Below are 16,372 nucleotides of genomic sequence, written 5' to 3'. Positions count from 1 at the left end.
TGCGTACAGTTTTGTTATTGTACAGATGGAGACATTCACACAAAAGAAGCCAACAGATGAGATGTTTGTTGGGGTAATGAATTTAAAGCAATGGATTGCAGATTCATGGTTTCCAAATACTGCAATAGATGAAGTTGTGGATGCCGATATCCTTGGGACAGAGGACTATCGCGATTTCACGAGCATGAGGGATTGCTTTTCATCCGTTATGAGATTAGCCTTAGCTTGTTCTGCCACAAGGGAGGATTAATGTGCAAGATGTTGTGGTCACACTAAAAAAAAAATCAAGACTAGGTATTTGAAGGACTATGGACGAGTGAATTCTTAAAGCTAGTTTGGCATTGATGAAATTATTTTAAAGGCAGCTTTAAAATAATAATAATAAAAAAAAAAGGGCTAAGATTGTGTTCGGTAAATGAAAAAAGCGTTTTTTTATCAAGATCATGGGTTCAAAATAGCAGAATATAGAAGCAACTCTATCCCTGCTTTTGAAAACAACGTTTGTTTGTTTTTTTTTTTTTTTTTTTTTTTTTCTTCCACAGTACAACCACCCCAAACTAGTCCTTCGTTCTTTTTGTTGTTCTCTTTATCTTTGGATTCACTTTCTTCTTGTTGTTTTCGATCTGCAAAGACTGCATTAATTTCTAAGGGACGAATGTGACGACATTCCTAAAATCAAAATAGTGTACCTGGATTTGTCAAGGAAATAAGAACAGTTGTACCAAAATTGCAATTCCAATTATTCTTCCCATCTTTTGGTAGTAAAGCATTCAGCTTCTACTGCCAACCAAATCCGTTTCAAAAATTTACACTTACAGGTCAAGAACACCGGCCATGGGTATACAAAGTTATTTCAGTCAATATATCAGGAAGTTACAAACTTCTACACATGCCCTTGACAAAAAATTCTGGGGCATTGAGACAGTCACTTTACCAATTCTAGGCCCTTGACAAAAAATTCTAGGGCATTGATATTGTTCAGTAAAATTTACTGGTTAAGTTGGGTTTTTCAAGTGCTTCACCAATTTGCGCTCATCTTTCTAACAAAAGGAACGAAGTTATTCCAATTTTCGGCCCTAAAGATCTTATCATTCATTCTGAAATACGTAAATGATCTTACAGCTTCAGCCTGGGAATGGTAACAGTTAGCATGTATTTGCCATAAACCAACCTGCAAGAGAAAAGTAGACGCGTGAATACGCAGGACAGAATGGCCGAAAATGGGCGAAAAAAAATTAAAAAATTGGTTAACTATTAAACGATATCAGAAGATGTGTTTCTATCTAGTTATAAGACATTTGCAATATCCAAAATATTTCCAATAGAAATAAATGGTAGCTGAAATTTGCTTTTGTTCTTGAGCAAAGGATAAATTTACCCTGTCAAATCGTTCATTGGTATTTCTGCCTATCAAATGTACCCTTTTCTTTGAAACAGTCCATATCTGGTGTAAACAGAATCATGTTAGACTAATATTCGATAAACATTTAACAGAAGAAACCAATTGACTGATATAGAATTAAGATAGCAGCAAGCCACCACTACCACCACCTACTTCCATAAATGGACAGACCAGTCTACAGCAAGATACTGATATACAGTATGGTGATGCAATATCAATTGTATTCCAAATTTAAACAAAACATAAAATGATTATTGGTGAACTTGTCATATGTGTCATTTTTAATATCCGCACAAAACAACCAAATTAAAACTAAAGATTTATCTCATAATGAACCATAAAATACTAAAAGAAACCTCAAAAACTGATCGATAATGCCCAATATCTGTAATACTAAAAATGCTCATATGGCCCGTTCCAAGTCCATGTTGAACCTGCAGACCCTAGACAACCTGTCGTGCCAAGCACAGATGGATGGGCTAGTCCTACCTAACTTTAAAGCTTGAATTATACAAAATAAAATCTCTAAAGTTAAGAAAAAGTACCAACAAAGCAACAAGCTAAGGAAGCATTATTAATCAACTGGCCCCGTACCTGCTGGAGTAATCCTTCTGGGCTACAAAGATAGGATGCTGGGTTATCACCATCCGTCATTTCTAAGCAGCTGCAATAAGATATTTAGTATGTGAGCAATGTAGATTAGATACATTTGAAATCAAGTGAATGTCTAAGAAACCCTAATTATCAGGTTGGACAGAACAAAATTCCAGTCAGAACCTTAAAACTTAGAATCTTACGAAACATGCAAAGCAGCTCCATGACGAGACAAAATTGAAGCAACAGGATCATAACCATCTCTAAGAGCAGTGTTGTAGTATCCAGCTGTAAGTTCAGCAGGGTGTGATACTGTCTGGTACCACCAATATATTCCACCAATTTTTGCCGCCAATAGAATATTAGTTTGCTTGTTTTCTTGATATTTCTTCAGAAAGTTGGCTGCCTTTGCAAGAATATCATCTGCATGACGGAGCAACCTACCACTGTACCATTCCTACAACGAGTCAAGCCATTGTCAGATCTCCTAAGATCCACATTATTTTCCAATAAGTTTAATCATGTAATGCATAATTATTGCATGATAAAGAACCATAATATAATTTCCCACTTCTACATCTATAACTGTCCTTCATTTATTTACCAATAAATCCTATGACGGTATTTTTTTTCCTCTAAAAGACGAGCATCAATGCTTTTTCATGCATAATGAAACTGCATTTAACTTCGTGCAGTTTTTTAAAAACCTATTCCCTTGTCATGGCTTCATATTAAATCTTTAAAACATATCTACTTTTTAATCATGTTGCGTACGAGTATTTAAGAAAATAGTTACAAGAAAAGTTCCAGAAATGATTGAAAAGATATATTGCAGGACCATGTTGTTTACAGTGAAGTCTTGCATGGTTAAAGAAACACCATCCAATTAAGCGTTTGCATTTTATTCTACATGGTAGTTCGGTAGTTTGCTAGTTCTAGGATGAAATGTGCATGAACAGAATGATAAAAACATTTATGTCGTGCATTTTCTTTGGAAAAGATAAAGCAAGCTACTTCCATCAGTTTCATACAAGGAAAAAACACCCATAATCAGAAAGAAAGCTTTCCTCTCCCTCTTCAAAGAAAGGAACTTCAGATGGGAGACTGTTGTAACAGCCAGCATTTTGTGGTCCCCTCTCTCCCCACTGAGGCTTTCCTTCCTTGCATGCAGCCATCTTTAGGTCATCCATCCTAAAAGGAACAAGGTTGTAAATAGTAAAAATTCAGTTGCTCAAATTTTCGTCACAGGAATGAAAGGTTTTTCAACGTACATGTACTTGTCATAGCATTGGAATTCACCGATTCCAGGAAACTTCCATCTACCATCACCAAAAGGATGTGCAGGATATCTGTGTGAGCAATGTAACAATGTTCCATAAGAAATCATTGGACTGGCTTCATACTCAAGGTTCTAGTGTAACTGTAACATACCTAAGTTCACCAGAAGGACCAAGGCCAACACTAATTTCTTCTATCACAGTTCCGATAAAAGATTCAAATTTCTTAGCAAAATTTGACATGAAATCTTCATAACATTGGAGGGCAGTCCGGCCACAAAAGAGAGGAACATGATCAACTCCGAGTGTAAGATAATCATCATTGGAAAACCCTTTTTGATCTCGATAATATATATGCTTATTCTGATCACCGATCTGGGAGGAAAAAAGAAGGGGTTCAACTTCTTTATCTAAATTCATGATTCAAACTGATAGGTGTGTAATTAGACCAAACTATAGTTTTTATTTCACATCCCTTTGCATTGATAAACCTTTTATGCGCATCAAAGATAAAATCAAGTATGCTAATGGGGAACACAGTACCATAGCACGTTGCAGAGCAGGAAACTGAAGACACGTTGATATTGTCTCTAGTCATCCAAATCGGTTGTGTTTCTTATGTTGTCACAACAAAAAGTATGACCGGGTAATTTAAACGTTCCAATACAGCCATGTGCATTTTACCAGACTAATAACTTCAACAATCTAAGAAAACTACTAGGCCAAACAGTCAAATGGGATTTCAAAATAGCATAGAAAACAAACCTCTACGATCCACAGCGGAAGACTTACACCTCCTTTTCTGCTAGAAGAAGAGTTAACATTTGAATGAAAAGACAAGGCAACATGCAACTTCAAACCTGACTCAGAAATCAGTTTGAAAAGCTCTTCGTATAGAGACCAATCATATGCAAGAGGAGAGAAACGCTCTACGATTCCCCACCAAACCTCAACTGCAATTCCGTGGACACCAGCCAACTTGAGTGCTTTAAGAGCTACAGTTAAGGCCTTGATTCTGAAACAACAATAAATCGAGCAACATATAAAGAGTTTCTGTCTCACCAATAAAACAAATTTAGAAACAATTTGAAACACACATATAATCCCTACATAACTTCAATTGGGAAGAGATCAAAATAGTTAGCTGCAACCTTCTAGCTAATCATACTCCGTCGTTTAAATGAGTATAACAATTAATTCAAGAATGAGAATGCACCATAACCTCATCAACAGAAAGTCATAATAAAACTTACTTCCTAATCCTCGGACGCCCCGAACCATCAATGCAGAAAGCATCAACAGGCATCATCACATATATGGGAATTCTCTTATCTCGGGATGATGGCAATATTGAGGACCTCGGATTCTCGCGTGCATCCATACTACAAGCAATAAATCATCTAATTATACACAGCTGTAACATGACACACACATTTATACAATCCAATTTGAACATTCAAAAGCAACAAACCAGCTCGAATCGATAAATTAAGCTTTCGGTTCTAAATTTCGTCGTTCTGAATTTATCAGAAACCAAACCGAACCTGGTCAAGTATTCAGTAAACCCTACACTACACAAGCTCAAACGTTTTAATTTTCTTATTGATTTTCCTGCGTTTTCTCGGGAACCAAACAGACCGTGCAACTGAAAAAGAAAACGGAAAAACCCATAATTGTGTGAGAAAAAAACCTGAGAATGCTGTTTCCGGCGACGGATGGGCTGCAGCGAGTGAAGATGCCGTTTTTAAAGACGGGAACGGCCGAAACGTTACGGAGGTGGTTTCGGCGGTTGGGCTTGTCATCGAAGCTGACTTCTCTGAAGCAGAAGAAGCTCCTCCTCGCTGCCGTGCATTTGCAGACCACACGCCCATTGTCCGCCATTGCCATCGATCACAGAGAATCTCAGAGAGATAGCAAATTCTAATGTTTCTAATTTATTTGCAACTGAAATGTAAGACCGAACGGCTGAGATTACTTGATCCGAGGGTGCGCGTGGGAAGGATCCGTAGAGGGTCCGGTCCTTTTTCTTTGTGGCCCAAATGTAAGATACCGTATTTAGCTTTTCATATTTTTTATTTTTTATTTTTATTTTTCAATGTGTGACGAGCATTGAGAGTGAGTAGTTAAAATTTAACAAAATTTATCTCTGTATTTTTTTTTTTTTTTAATTTGAGATATTACACTCTTCAGTTTGGTTTAAGATTTAGAAGTTTGAAAATGTGTTTGAAATTGCATTCTTGTCTCTTTAGAATAAGGTAGGAGTTTCAATTTAATTCATAAACTGGACATTTGAATTTTTAGATATTAACTCGCTATTTCTATTGAGACGCTGCTGAACATTTCAACCGAAGGTCCTGCTTACATTCAATTCCGGGTAGACACGTGTCTCAATTTTGATTATTTAATCAAAACTGGGACTTGAGTCTATTTGGAATTGGGTGTAAGCAAGACCCCTGCTGAAATGTTGAGCACCCAAGTTTTATTCTTTCTATTGTGACGTTATTTCCTGTCCGCATCAAAATAATAATCAGCGGAAGGGAAGAAATAAAACATAATAAAGAAAGCGTTGCCTTCTTACAACTTAAGCTTAATATCAACTTGTTTGGTTTCTTAAAAGAGCAAAACAACTTTAAGACTTGGAATTTGATAACTTTTCTTGTATCCTTACTTGTTGATAGCAACAAAAATCCTAACAACTCTCTCCCTCTTTGGACGCAAAGACATGCGCAATATTCTTGATGTGTCTGTATTGTTGGCATCCAAAAATCATACATATTTGGTAAACGGTAAGCCTAACGCCCTTGTGTTTTAGCATGCTAGAGTACAACTTTCTCATCGGCTGCCTAATCTAACATGTAATCTAACAAATTTATCGTTTGACAAAAAAATGAAGCCTTTGAGATGTATTGCTGCAGTTAAGCCCCTATACAAAACCAAACCATTTATGGTGCCTTGATGTTGGCTGCCAAGGACAAAAAAGGTGGAGTAGGTATATGTAACCGCATCAAACATCCCAAGAAGTTTTGAACTCATTTCAGCCGAATTTGCCTAACCACATAGCAAAGTTTATTGAAAACGAGATCGAAATTACCAAATCCAATTATCATATTATGGAGAGGTTCATGTGAAAGCAAAGGAATGAAGAGAAAAGGTAGGGCACAAAGATCTCCTACTAATGAAATTCTGGAGACTAAGGTCATCTTCAACCGAAGAAAGATCAGAGGACTCTCTTTAACCCTATAGCCCTCAAAGAAATTATATTTTAATGACCAGTGTCAGGCCATATTTCATACCATCTCTAACCGAAAGGGCCAAATGACCATATGCCAAACATAGCTCTGTGATTAAAAAAAAAAACCCATCTCTAACCAAGGGTGTGACATCCCACATCGCCCAGGGGAGTGATCTTTAAATGTATATTATCATTCCTACCTAGCACGAGGCCTTTTGGGAGCTCACTGGCTTCGGGTTCCATGGGAACTCCGAAGTTAAGCGAGTAGCGCTCGAGAGCACTCCCAAGATGGGTGACCCATTGGGATGTTCTCATGTGAGTTCCCAAAAACAAAAACCGTGAGGGCGTGGTCGGGGTCCAAAGCGGACAATATCGTGCTACGGTGGTGTAGTGGCCCCGAGTTGTGGTGGGGGCCCGGGCCAGGATGTGACAATTTGGTATCCAAGCCTAACCCTGGTCGTGGTGTGTCGACAAGGACGTCGGGCCCCTAAGGGGGGTGGATTGTGACATCCCACATCGCCCAAGAGAGTGATCCTTAAATGTATATTCTCATCCCTACCTAGCACGAGGCCTTTTGGGAGCTTACTGGCTTCAGGTTCCATGGGAACTCTGAAGTTAAGCGAGTAGCGCTCGAGAGCACTCCCAAGATGGGTGACCCATTGGGATGTTCTCGTGTGAGTTCCCAAAAACAAAAACCGTGAGGGCGTGGTCGGGGCCCAAAGCGGACAATATCGTGCTACGGTGGTGGAATGGGCTCGAGTTGTGGTGGGGGTCCGGGCCAGGATGTGACAATTTGGTATCCAAGCCTAACCCTGGTCGTGGTGTGTCGACGAGGACGTCAGGCCCCTAAGGGGGGTGGATTGTGACATCCCACATCGCCCAGGGGAGTGATCCTTAAATGTATATTCTCATCCCTACCTAGCACGAGGCCTTTTGGGAGCTTACTGGCTTCGAGTTCCATGGGAACTCCGAAGTTAAGCGAGTAACGCTCGAGAGCACTCCCAAGATGGGTGACCCATTGGGATGTTCTCGTGTGAGTTCCCAAAAACAAAAACCGTGAGGGCGTGGTCGGCGCCCAAAGCGGACAATATCGTGATACGGTGGTGGAGCGGGCCCGGGTTGTGGTGGGGGCCCAGGCCAGGATGTGACAAAGGGGGCCAAAAAGTCATAATTTATTATTTTAATTGAATTAATATAGTTAATTAAATTAAACTACCATATTAAAATAAGATTTTTGAACATATTGAAAGATTATTGAAAAAATTAAACGAAAGATCATTGGAAGATAATAGAATGGGAAGAATTGAAATAAAACGAGGTAAAATAATATGGAATAGTGAAAAGCATGCAAGAAATGGTGTATAAAATAAATTAGAAATTAAAAAAAAATTCATCCAAAAAAATAAAAATAAAAAGTGGGCTGGGCTCAGCAGGCTGGCTGGTTGGCCTGATTGGCTAGTTTTGACCCGGTGGGGCCCATAAGCTCTTGGCTTAGACCTCGGTTGGAGATGGTTTTCGTATCATTTCGGACTATTTTTAGCCTATAACCCTCGGGCTGGATCAGTTGGAGATGACCTAACATCCCGCACAATGACTTTAGTTGAAACAACTCTTGGATATTCCGAACTGATTTCTTGGGACAACTTGGTACTTTAAGAAGCACAGCTTCCTTGTATATCAAACACCCAGTCTTCAACGTTCAGTTCGATAGGCAAATCGTCTCGACGAGCACATGTACTACTATTAGGTTCACTCATTCATACAATCCACTATTACCACATTCAACTCCTATACTTTTAACAATAATTAAACTTGTACATTCACAATTTTGTTAGAGCTGTACAACTGCCGTTGGTTCCTCAATACTCAAAATACAAGCAGCTGCAGGAGGAGGAGTGCAAGGCAATCCCGCATTGCGCCTCGACTAGTCTTAGCAACTCCATAGTCCAGGGGACTCCCAGAATTTAACATAACAGCGGGTGTGCATTGCAAAGCAAGCAAAATCTTGAAGAAAAACAAATTTAACAGCGGTGTGCAAAATAAACACACAAAATATGATTAAATTATAAATCATTCAATAGAATGATACATACAGAGTATAAAAATCATCAGTAGAGGGCAGAAAAAAAAAAAAAATTCTTAATTCTAATAAATATAACTAATCTTGGGGAGCAGGAAACCAAGTGTGTTGATTTAGAGAGCCAAAGCAACCCAGATAGACAACCCGCTCAAAACCACCCGAGCCGCATTCAAACCCGAAGCCGACGAATCCTCGCTTGATGGACCCTGCGCAGCACTATCCGGTGACAGACTCGCCGGCGCCGGGATCGGTGGGCTACCGCTTGATGGGAACATTGCCGGGGACTCTGCCGGTGTTGCTGAACTCGAAGGAATGCCTACTGGTAACGAGGGGGTCGCTGCAATCTCAGGACCCTCTGCAACTGGCGCAGCCCCCACTGGACTTTCCTTCGGCGGAGCGCTCACCGGAGTTTTGGCCGGAGAGGCAACGGTGGGCGGAGGGGACGCCGGAGATTGAACCGGAGAAGACACACTCTTGGACGGGCTCTTCGCTGGAGAAATAGGTGTGGGAGGAGACGCCGGAGAGGTGGTGGGTGGGGTCGACGCCGGAGAAATGGTGGGTGGGGTCGACGCTGGAGAGACGGTGGGTGGGGTCGAAGCCGGAGAAGTTGGCGGAGAGGTTTTGGGAGAAGGCGAAGGAGGCGACTGAGTCGGAGGGCTCGGAGGGGATGCCGGAGGAGTTGCAGGAGAAATGGTGGGAGAAAAAGCCGGAGAGTGTTGCGGCGGCGGCGGCGGCGGCTTTGTGGTGGGCGTAGAGGGTTTGGGGGAAGGAGCAGGCGCATTGCCTGCATGTACCACATTGAAATGCGGGACGACGCAGAAGAGAAGAGAGAGTACAACAAATTTATGCATCTTTGGAAATCTTTGATGAAACTTCAAATTGAATGTTGCTGTGAATGATCGTTCAGTTCTGACTGCGGAGAGATTGATGAGGAAGGAGATGAATTTATAGGGGAGAGATATTTCCGAAAATAATTAGAAATTACGACGTTGGGAGTAGAAGCGTCGGAAGTTTGTTCGGGGGACAACTCAGAAAATGTGACCGTTGGGAAGGGTGGGATGGGGTGCCACTGGCTATAATCGGTAAAGTAGCCGTTACTTGGCACGACATCACAGGCTTGTCCGGTTGGTTTGTCGTGGAATAACTGTTAAGAAATGCGGTCCTCCGCTGGGATGTAACTTTGTTGAATAAATAGTTAATGCTGGTCTAGTTTTGTTTTGTTGCGTTGCGTTGAGATTGTTTTACTCGTTGGAGAGGGAACTTTTTTCCACTCAATGACTAATGGGACTTCGATTATCTTTATCTTTTTGTGCACATGGTTTGTTGATCGAATCTCTTTTCTGGCTGTCCTTTGTACAAGAATAAAATAAATGAAGTATTCTACTCTCACTCATCACATTGTGGCGGATTCATGATTTTCTTGTAAAGGATCAAGATGTAAAAGTATTTTAAACTTGTCTCCGATGGCCATAGGAGAACGTGTGGACTTGCTCTTAAGAATGACCTTTGTTGGCACAATGAGGGGTTTTCATAACTTAATCTTTTAGAGTAATTCACTTCAAATTGTCAAGGTATTAAAGGTGTTGCGAGTAGGTCCCTTATCAAGGAAAAAATAGATTTTGTACGTGTTTATAAGAATTTGAGCTACTTCTCATATTGTGAATTGATTTTATGGTGAAACCTCAACTTTCTTCAAAATAATCATTTGGTAACCGTGTCTCCTATTAGGCAGTTGGAGGAGCATACGAAAGCTTTGCTTACTATACAATCACTAAACTTCCGTGTACCTATGCTTGCCGCCAAGCAAACGGTGTTTTTTATTATCTTGCTCGCTTTGCTCGTAGCATTGGCAACCCAAGTTTTTGGTTTATGGATCCTCCCGACTTTATTTTAGATTTACCTGTCGAGGATTGTAGTCTCTTAAACTGGCTAAGTTCCTAACTCTCTCTATCTCATTGCATTTTCTTCAACGAATCTTATTGTTTCTAGTAAAAAAAAAAAAAAAAAAACCGAAGGAAAAATATGATTTTCTTAGGTTCTATACAACACATTGTATTTGTTTGTTTGTAATTGTAACAATTTGAATTTGAATACAGTTTTATTAATTGATGATTGGAGCAACAAAAAATACCTAATTGTGGATGGGTAGAAAATTTCGTAGAGTAAGTTTGTAAACAATAGGTGCTGTAAATGTAATATATGACATTTAATTTTTTTTGTTTGTTACCCCTCAAAGTAGGGTGACATCCTCTATTAACCCGAATAGTTTAGATCATTTGAAATAAGGTGTCAAATTAAAATGTTAAATTTTATTTTCATGACTTATGTGCAAAATAACATTTCATATAAGCTTTTTTTTTTTTTTTTTTTTTCAACCGAGATGTCAAATTAAAATTCTTTTTGGTTATTTATAAAATCAAGTGGGTCAGAATTTAACAATAAAATAATCAACAAGTGAAGAAGAAAAAATTATGTGGGCCTCACATTAAAATAAAACAAAAATAATATGTTTGACATTGCCTTCAAATTTGACAGCAAAGTAGAGAATTCCAATCCATGTGGATTTGGCATCTCCCTTGGAACCTGAAAACCACTTCTTTTTTTTTTTTCTTTTTTTTGTCAAAATAATCCATTAGGATTTTTGACATCACCTTTAAAGATGCTCTCAGGAAATGTTCAATTTTAACCATAAAATTTAAGTTTTGTTCTCTACTCAGTATGTCAAATTCAAACTATTATTCTTACATTATTTACTTTTCATAATTGTAATAAAGAGTAGACCACCGATTTGCCTCCTAAACTTTCAATTAACTTTCGATTTCCCTTCTAAACTTTTTAATTAAAAAATTAAGGACTTAAACTAATTTTTTTTGCCAATTTCCCTACCGTTAGTTTTTTTTATAGATTTCATCTAAATTAACGTTAACTCTTATCATGTGCACACTATGTGACTCTCCTTAGAGGACAAAAGCGTCACTTCCCTAGACATTCAGACACAAAAGCTATAAAATCACACAAATTTGCATAGGTTTTCAATTATTTTAAAGAATGAAGTAACTGAACTACCTTCACAAGCTGTACACATACTTCCATTTAACAAAAATTTGGATGGAATAAATAAAAAATTAACAGCTAAGGGAAAATTGGCCAAAAAAATTTAATTTAAGTCCTTAATTTTCCAATTAAAAAGTTCAGGAGGAAATCGAAAGTGAACTGAAAGTTTAGACGGCAATCCACATCATGCCACATAAGAATTGCCATTTTAGTAAAATTTTGAGAAACGCTGCTAGAGATATTCGTCCTCGAAACGTACCATACTACTTCCTTTCTATAAAGCCATGTACTAAAAGGTCTTCACAATTTTCTCAATGGTCATTTCGCTCTTATGTGGGAAATTAACTCTTGCGTCAATTTTAATGTTTGTCTGTGGAAGTGATAGGATAGGTGGCTAGTTGAAGAGGTTTTGTTTACCCAGAGGTGATAAGGTTAAAACAACTATGAGTTTACTGTCCTAATACAAAACTTTCTCCTAAGTTTCCACGATTTAATTTCTTCAGCTCAGATAGTCATTGTTAATCAACCTATCAGTCGCGCTATTAATTAACGCACATACGATATTTTGATATTGTTCGTTACCCTTGACACGCTCTGATCCCGATGTCCTGGGGACATCAAGATGGTTATGTGTTGGCCGACACCCGAAGGGTGATGAAAGTCATTCAATTAATGTAAATGCCAAGAACATGTGAAACATGCACAAAATGGTGACTAGATTCTAGGATGCGACTAATCATGATTTTAGAAAAATATAAACACAATAACAATATGCAACTGACAACAATTAAATATTATGATAGTGCATGACATGTTTAGAGCATACATCTAATACAAATTACAAGCGGAAATTAGGATAGAGAAGTGCTATTACAATAGATGCCATAGCAGAGAGAATATAGCACAATGTCACTAATAGGGAAATGCCTCGTAGCTCAGGTCCCAATCCTCGTTCCTAAATCCTGAAGGGAGCGCAAAACAAACATGAATGGAGCAAGTTGATATATATATATATATATATATAATAAAACAGTTATCAACATACTAACCCCCAGGTCTTTTGAAAACTACTAGTATCATATGTAACAGGTTTTTCCGAAAACCTTTCATAAAACATATCTCGTATATAGTGTGCTAACTAGTGGTATCATAATCGTTCGAAGGCTCCAACCTACACCCACCCGAAGGCATATACAATGACAACTAGCTATGGACAAAACCATTGAATATAATCAAATACCCTACAAGAACATGGTTTTGATAGAAAAAAATATGATATTCCAAAATAAGCTCAGTATAACACGATAATCAATTTCTCATAAAACGTTCACAAAACGTATTTAGTAAATCATGTTTTTTATGTATGCATTTCTACTATTAAAACATGCATTTTAGAAGGGGTCCACTCACCATACACCGTTGGTGCAAAGCCGTACCGAATAGGAATAACGGAAACGCTGCTATTAATTGCACCTAAGCACATAAAAAGTACAATTATTAAAATTATACTCAAACGATTGAATTTGGGAAAACAGACTTCAAAAACAGGTCCAGGAAGTCGAAATTAGCTTAGGAGGGTCTCGAACGAAAACCCCAAAAAAGTCAACGGTCAACGTTGACGGTCAAAGTCAACATTGACGGGTCAACGATCAAAGTCAATGGGTTGGGTCAACCTGGGTCAAATAGTTAAACCTGGTTTAGGGTTTTGGGTTAGGGTTAAATGGGCTTAGGGTTTAGGCAATTGGGTTGGGTCCTTAAGGGTTTAGGGTTTTAAGGAAATGGGCTTAAAGCCTGGCCCCAAGGCCAAGGGCCTAAGGAGAGAGAGAGAGAGATAGCCTGAAGGCCTTAAGCCTTTAAAGGCTTAGGTCTTTGGGGCTTCAACATAAACGGCCCAAAGGGCCATTAACTTAAAACAATTAAAAATAAAACAAAAAGGAAATAAAAGGGGTTTTGGGTTTGAACAGGCCTAAGGCCCGATAGTTTTCAAGATGGCCTGAAAGGCCTATCCTGACTAGGGCTGAAAAAAAAATCCCAAACCAAACCGAAAAAATCCCGATCCCAAACCAAAATTCCTTAAATTTTCGGTATGGGATTCGGTTTTGTATCTTCATTTTTTCGGTATTCCCATATTGAACCAAAATTAAATATTATATATACATATATTACTTTTTAATTATAAGATAATTATTTCAAACCGTTCATTGTTTTGGGTTTAATCTATGCCGTTCATTTGTTTTTAGGTCGGATCTCCCATTTCACTTCCATTCCATTGATTCCATCGAACTTGAAGCGCAGCCACCGCCAGCCTTCCTTCACCACACAACCTTCCTTCATGCTAGCCTTCCTTCGAATCGTCTCTGACTCTCCAGCCTTCCTTCACGAATCACCACCCAACCACCGCCAAGCCACCGCTCTTTCTCGCAATCTCTCTCTTGGGTGATTTTCTCTCACATACAGAACTCTCGATCCAGCACCGAGTTCGAATCTCACTCTCACCCAAAATTAGGTAATTAATTTAGTGCCCAATTGACAGTAGTGATAGTTGAAGGGCTCGAGGCCGGTCACTATTGGCCTAATTTATTCATGCTGTAGGCAATTTTTTTTTTTTGGTGTGTTTATACTTGCGCATCGGTGCTTGTTGTTTATTTATGTTTTGTTGGTTGAAAGTTTATTTTGATTTGATTTTTCTCATAATCAACTTTGCATTTGGTTATGAGGCTTCATGGTGGGATTATTGTGTCGTCTCTCATGCCATTAGCACACAACCAAGAAAAGATGATTTGCCTCAAGTAAGTTCCCACTTTATTGTTTCTCGTAGAAGAACTAATTAAGCTTTTCTTATATAGATTTACTTCAATTCTCTAGTTATATTCCTAATTTTTAAACACACTGCGCTATTTTGACTTTCTTGGATGCTAGCATCTTCACATTTGATCTCATATAACTCTTTCGAGACAAAATCTATGTGTTCTTTTATATCAAAGGATTTGGATTTAGAAAAGAGAATGTGGATGAGTACTTTGCCAAATCCCAATGTCATATTGGATTTAGAAAGCCATCACTCTCTTTATGCAGTTCTAATATGCAATTTGTTTCCATGGTGTTGTAACTAAAAGGTTCAGATATTGCAAAAGTGTGATTTCTTATTATTGATGTGATCAAGATTTAAGTTGGTCTGTGTGTCAATTAGGTACTTTCCGCTGGACTTGGTAGGTTTGTGCCAAACTTGATATCAAGGAAGCATACGAATAGTGCAGCTACAGGTAAAGCTACCAATTCTTTTTGTTACTTGACCACTAAGAAATTTTACGAGAATCGGATTTTCGTATTTTTGTTTTGGCTATAGAGTCTTAGATACATGGTCTTGCTTTGATGTTTGATAGAAAATCAAGTTTTGTAATTCTGTTTTTGTTTCTCATACCATATGACTCTTTAATTTTAAACTATTGGATGGCTACATATGTATACATGTGAAATGTATACTTTCACATAATAGAAATTGAATAGGCAGATGTTATTGTGCACAAATTGGTAGATTGGCAGCCTGGCTATATGTCAAATTTTCAATATAAAAGGTTGAATTTTAGCTCAAAAGCATAATATGTCAAATTTTAGTCCAAAAGCCCAAAACCATTTCAGGATTCCCGTTTTGTCCCTAAATCCCGAAACTATTTCGAGATTCCCAAAAACTTGGTTCGGGATCGGTATTGAAAATGGGATTCCCGAAAATTTCAGTTTGGGAATCAAAACAAGGGTTTCAATATGGGATCCCATACCGAACTACCCCTAGTCCTGACGGAGGTGCATGCTGGAGCTTTCCCAGCTCCAACCAACTGCAAACATGGGTCCTGAGCCCTGATCTAAGTATAAAAACATAGGGTAAAGTGAGGGGAGCGAGTTTATACCTTGGGTTCACCATAGAACGGCCGGTGGTGAACATAAAATGGGTTGGGGTGGTTTCGCGTGTGCCGGGGTTCCTGGGCTCCATCAAACCTCGCAACGACAAGAGAAAAAGAGAGTACTGGAAATGGTGATGATGATTATGTGAGCATCGGGAAGTGAGTGGATCGCTCACGGGAAGGAGAAAGGGATAAAAAGTGAGTGAGACTAGAGTGAGATGAGAGTGATTGTAGAGAGAAAGATAAGGTCACGGTAAGGGTGGGCAAACGGGTAGAAGAACCGCGGATCGGGGTGGGTAGTGTAGGTTCGGGGCAGGTTTTATTTTTTTTGGGATCAAACGGGCCGGGCCGGGCCATTTTTATTTACGGGGCGGGCCGGTTCCTAAACCTTAGAAAAACGGGGCCCCGAACCAACCCGTTTCTAATTATAATCAACGGTCGAGATTAAATGATTACCTATCACGCAATCTGAACCGTTAATTTCTAACCTAGGTTCCAGAAGCAGTTTCAGACTTTCAGTCTCACTCTCTCACTCCTACCTCTCCAACATCCCTCGACTCCCTCGACTTGACTCCGACGACATCCTAAAGAACGCTCATCACTGCCGCTGCGACCAACACAACGGCACCACCACCACCCATCCAGCCATCATCCGACCTCGACAACATCAGTTACTTCGCCGGCTACCGTAAGTCTACTTCTCCGAATTTTATTTTTGTTGATGCGAAGGATCAGTAGCACTAGCAATTGTAGCATAAATAATAGGATTTGATTATAGACTAAATCTTTAGGTGAGAGTAATTTGATGAATGCATAAACATTTGGATGAAGGAA

At 39.0% G+C, this 16,372-nt stretch overlaps 2 protein-coding genes and 1 long non-coding RNA gene across 4 annotated transcripts; all 3 read right to left on the bottom strand.

Moving 5' to 3' along the window:
* Positions 1-719: 719 nt before the first annotated feature.
* LOC103938271 (inactive beta-amylase 4, chloroplastic-like) lies at positions 720-5,215 on the bottom strand. 2 transcript variants are annotated; one of them, XM_009348273.2, is made up of 10 exons: positions 4,964-5,213; positions 4,527-4,655; positions 4,039-4,288; positions 3,428-3,648; positions 3,268-3,345; positions 3,028-3,187; positions 2,200-2,453; positions 1,997-2,066; positions 1,379-1,444; positions 720-1,171 (listed from the first exon to the last, which is right to left on the bottom strand). In XM_009348273.2, the coding sequence occupies exons 1-10, from the start codon at positions 5,158-5,160 to the stop codon at positions 1,019-1,021; spliced, it is 1,578 nt and encodes a 525-aa protein (XP_009346548.2). In that variant the 5' UTR covers positions 5,161-5,213; the 3' UTR covers positions 720-1,018. The 2 variants fall into 2 exon arrangements, with proteins under 2 accessions (XP_009346548.2, XP_048430775.1); XM_048574818.1 differs by lacking the exons at positions 720-1,171; positions 1,379-1,444 and having other exon boundaries at positions 2,020-2,066; positions 2,180-2,453; positions 4,964-5,215.
* Positions 5,216-8,698: 3,483 nt separating this feature from the next.
* On the bottom strand, positions 8,699-9,436 carry LOC125472853 (vegetative cell wall protein gp1-like). The gene has a single exon (XM_048574806.1). It carries the CDS (start codon positions 9,434-9,436, stop codon positions 8,699-8,701), a length of 738 nt encoding a protein of 245 aa, XP_048430763.1.
* A 2,975-nt stretch (positions 9,437-12,411) lies between these two features.
* Positions 12,412-15,771, bottom strand: LOC125472865. Its single transcript, XR_007254790.1, has 2 exons — positions 15,545-15,771; positions 12,412-12,601 (listed from the first exon to the last, which is right to left on the bottom strand). It is a non-coding gene; the product is annotated as an uncharacterized LOC125472865 (long non-coding RNA).
* Positions 15,772-16,372: the final 601 nt, after the last annotated feature.

The sequence above is a fragment of a genome, unplaced genomic scaffold, assembly GCF_019419815.1.
Source record: "Pyrus x bretschneideri cultivar Hongxiangsu unplaced genomic scaffold, Pyrus_bretschneideri_v1 Contig75, whole genome shotgun sequence".
Lineage (NCBI taxonomy): Eukaryota > Viridiplantae > Streptophyta > Magnoliopsida > Rosales > Rosaceae > Pyrus > Pyrus x bretschneideri.
The sequence above is the reverse complement of the archived record's forward strand: the minus strand, read 5'-3'. Positions and strand labels throughout refer to the sequence as shown.

What these genes read in the sequence shown, in the direction of transcription:
- LOC125472853 (XM_048574806.1), bottom strand. Translation starts at nt 9,436, where the DNA reads ATGCATAAATTTGTTGTACTCTCTCTTCTCTTCTGCGTCGTCCCGCAT.
- LOC103938271 (XM_009348273.2), bottom strand. Translation starts at nt 5,160, where the DNA reads ATGGCAATGGCGGACAATGGGCGTGTGGTCTGCAAATGCACGGCAGCG. An exon ending in GGAGCTGCTTTGCATGTTTC is followed by an intron (nt 2,067 to 2,199) that starts GTAAGATTCTAA and finishes ATCTTATTGCAG; the next exon opens with CTGCTTAGAAATGACGGATG. An exon ending in CAGAAGGATTACTCCAGCAG is followed by an intron (nt 1,445 to 1,996) that starts GTACGGGGCCAG and finishes TGTTTACACCAG; the next exon opens with ATATGGACTGTTTCAAAGAA.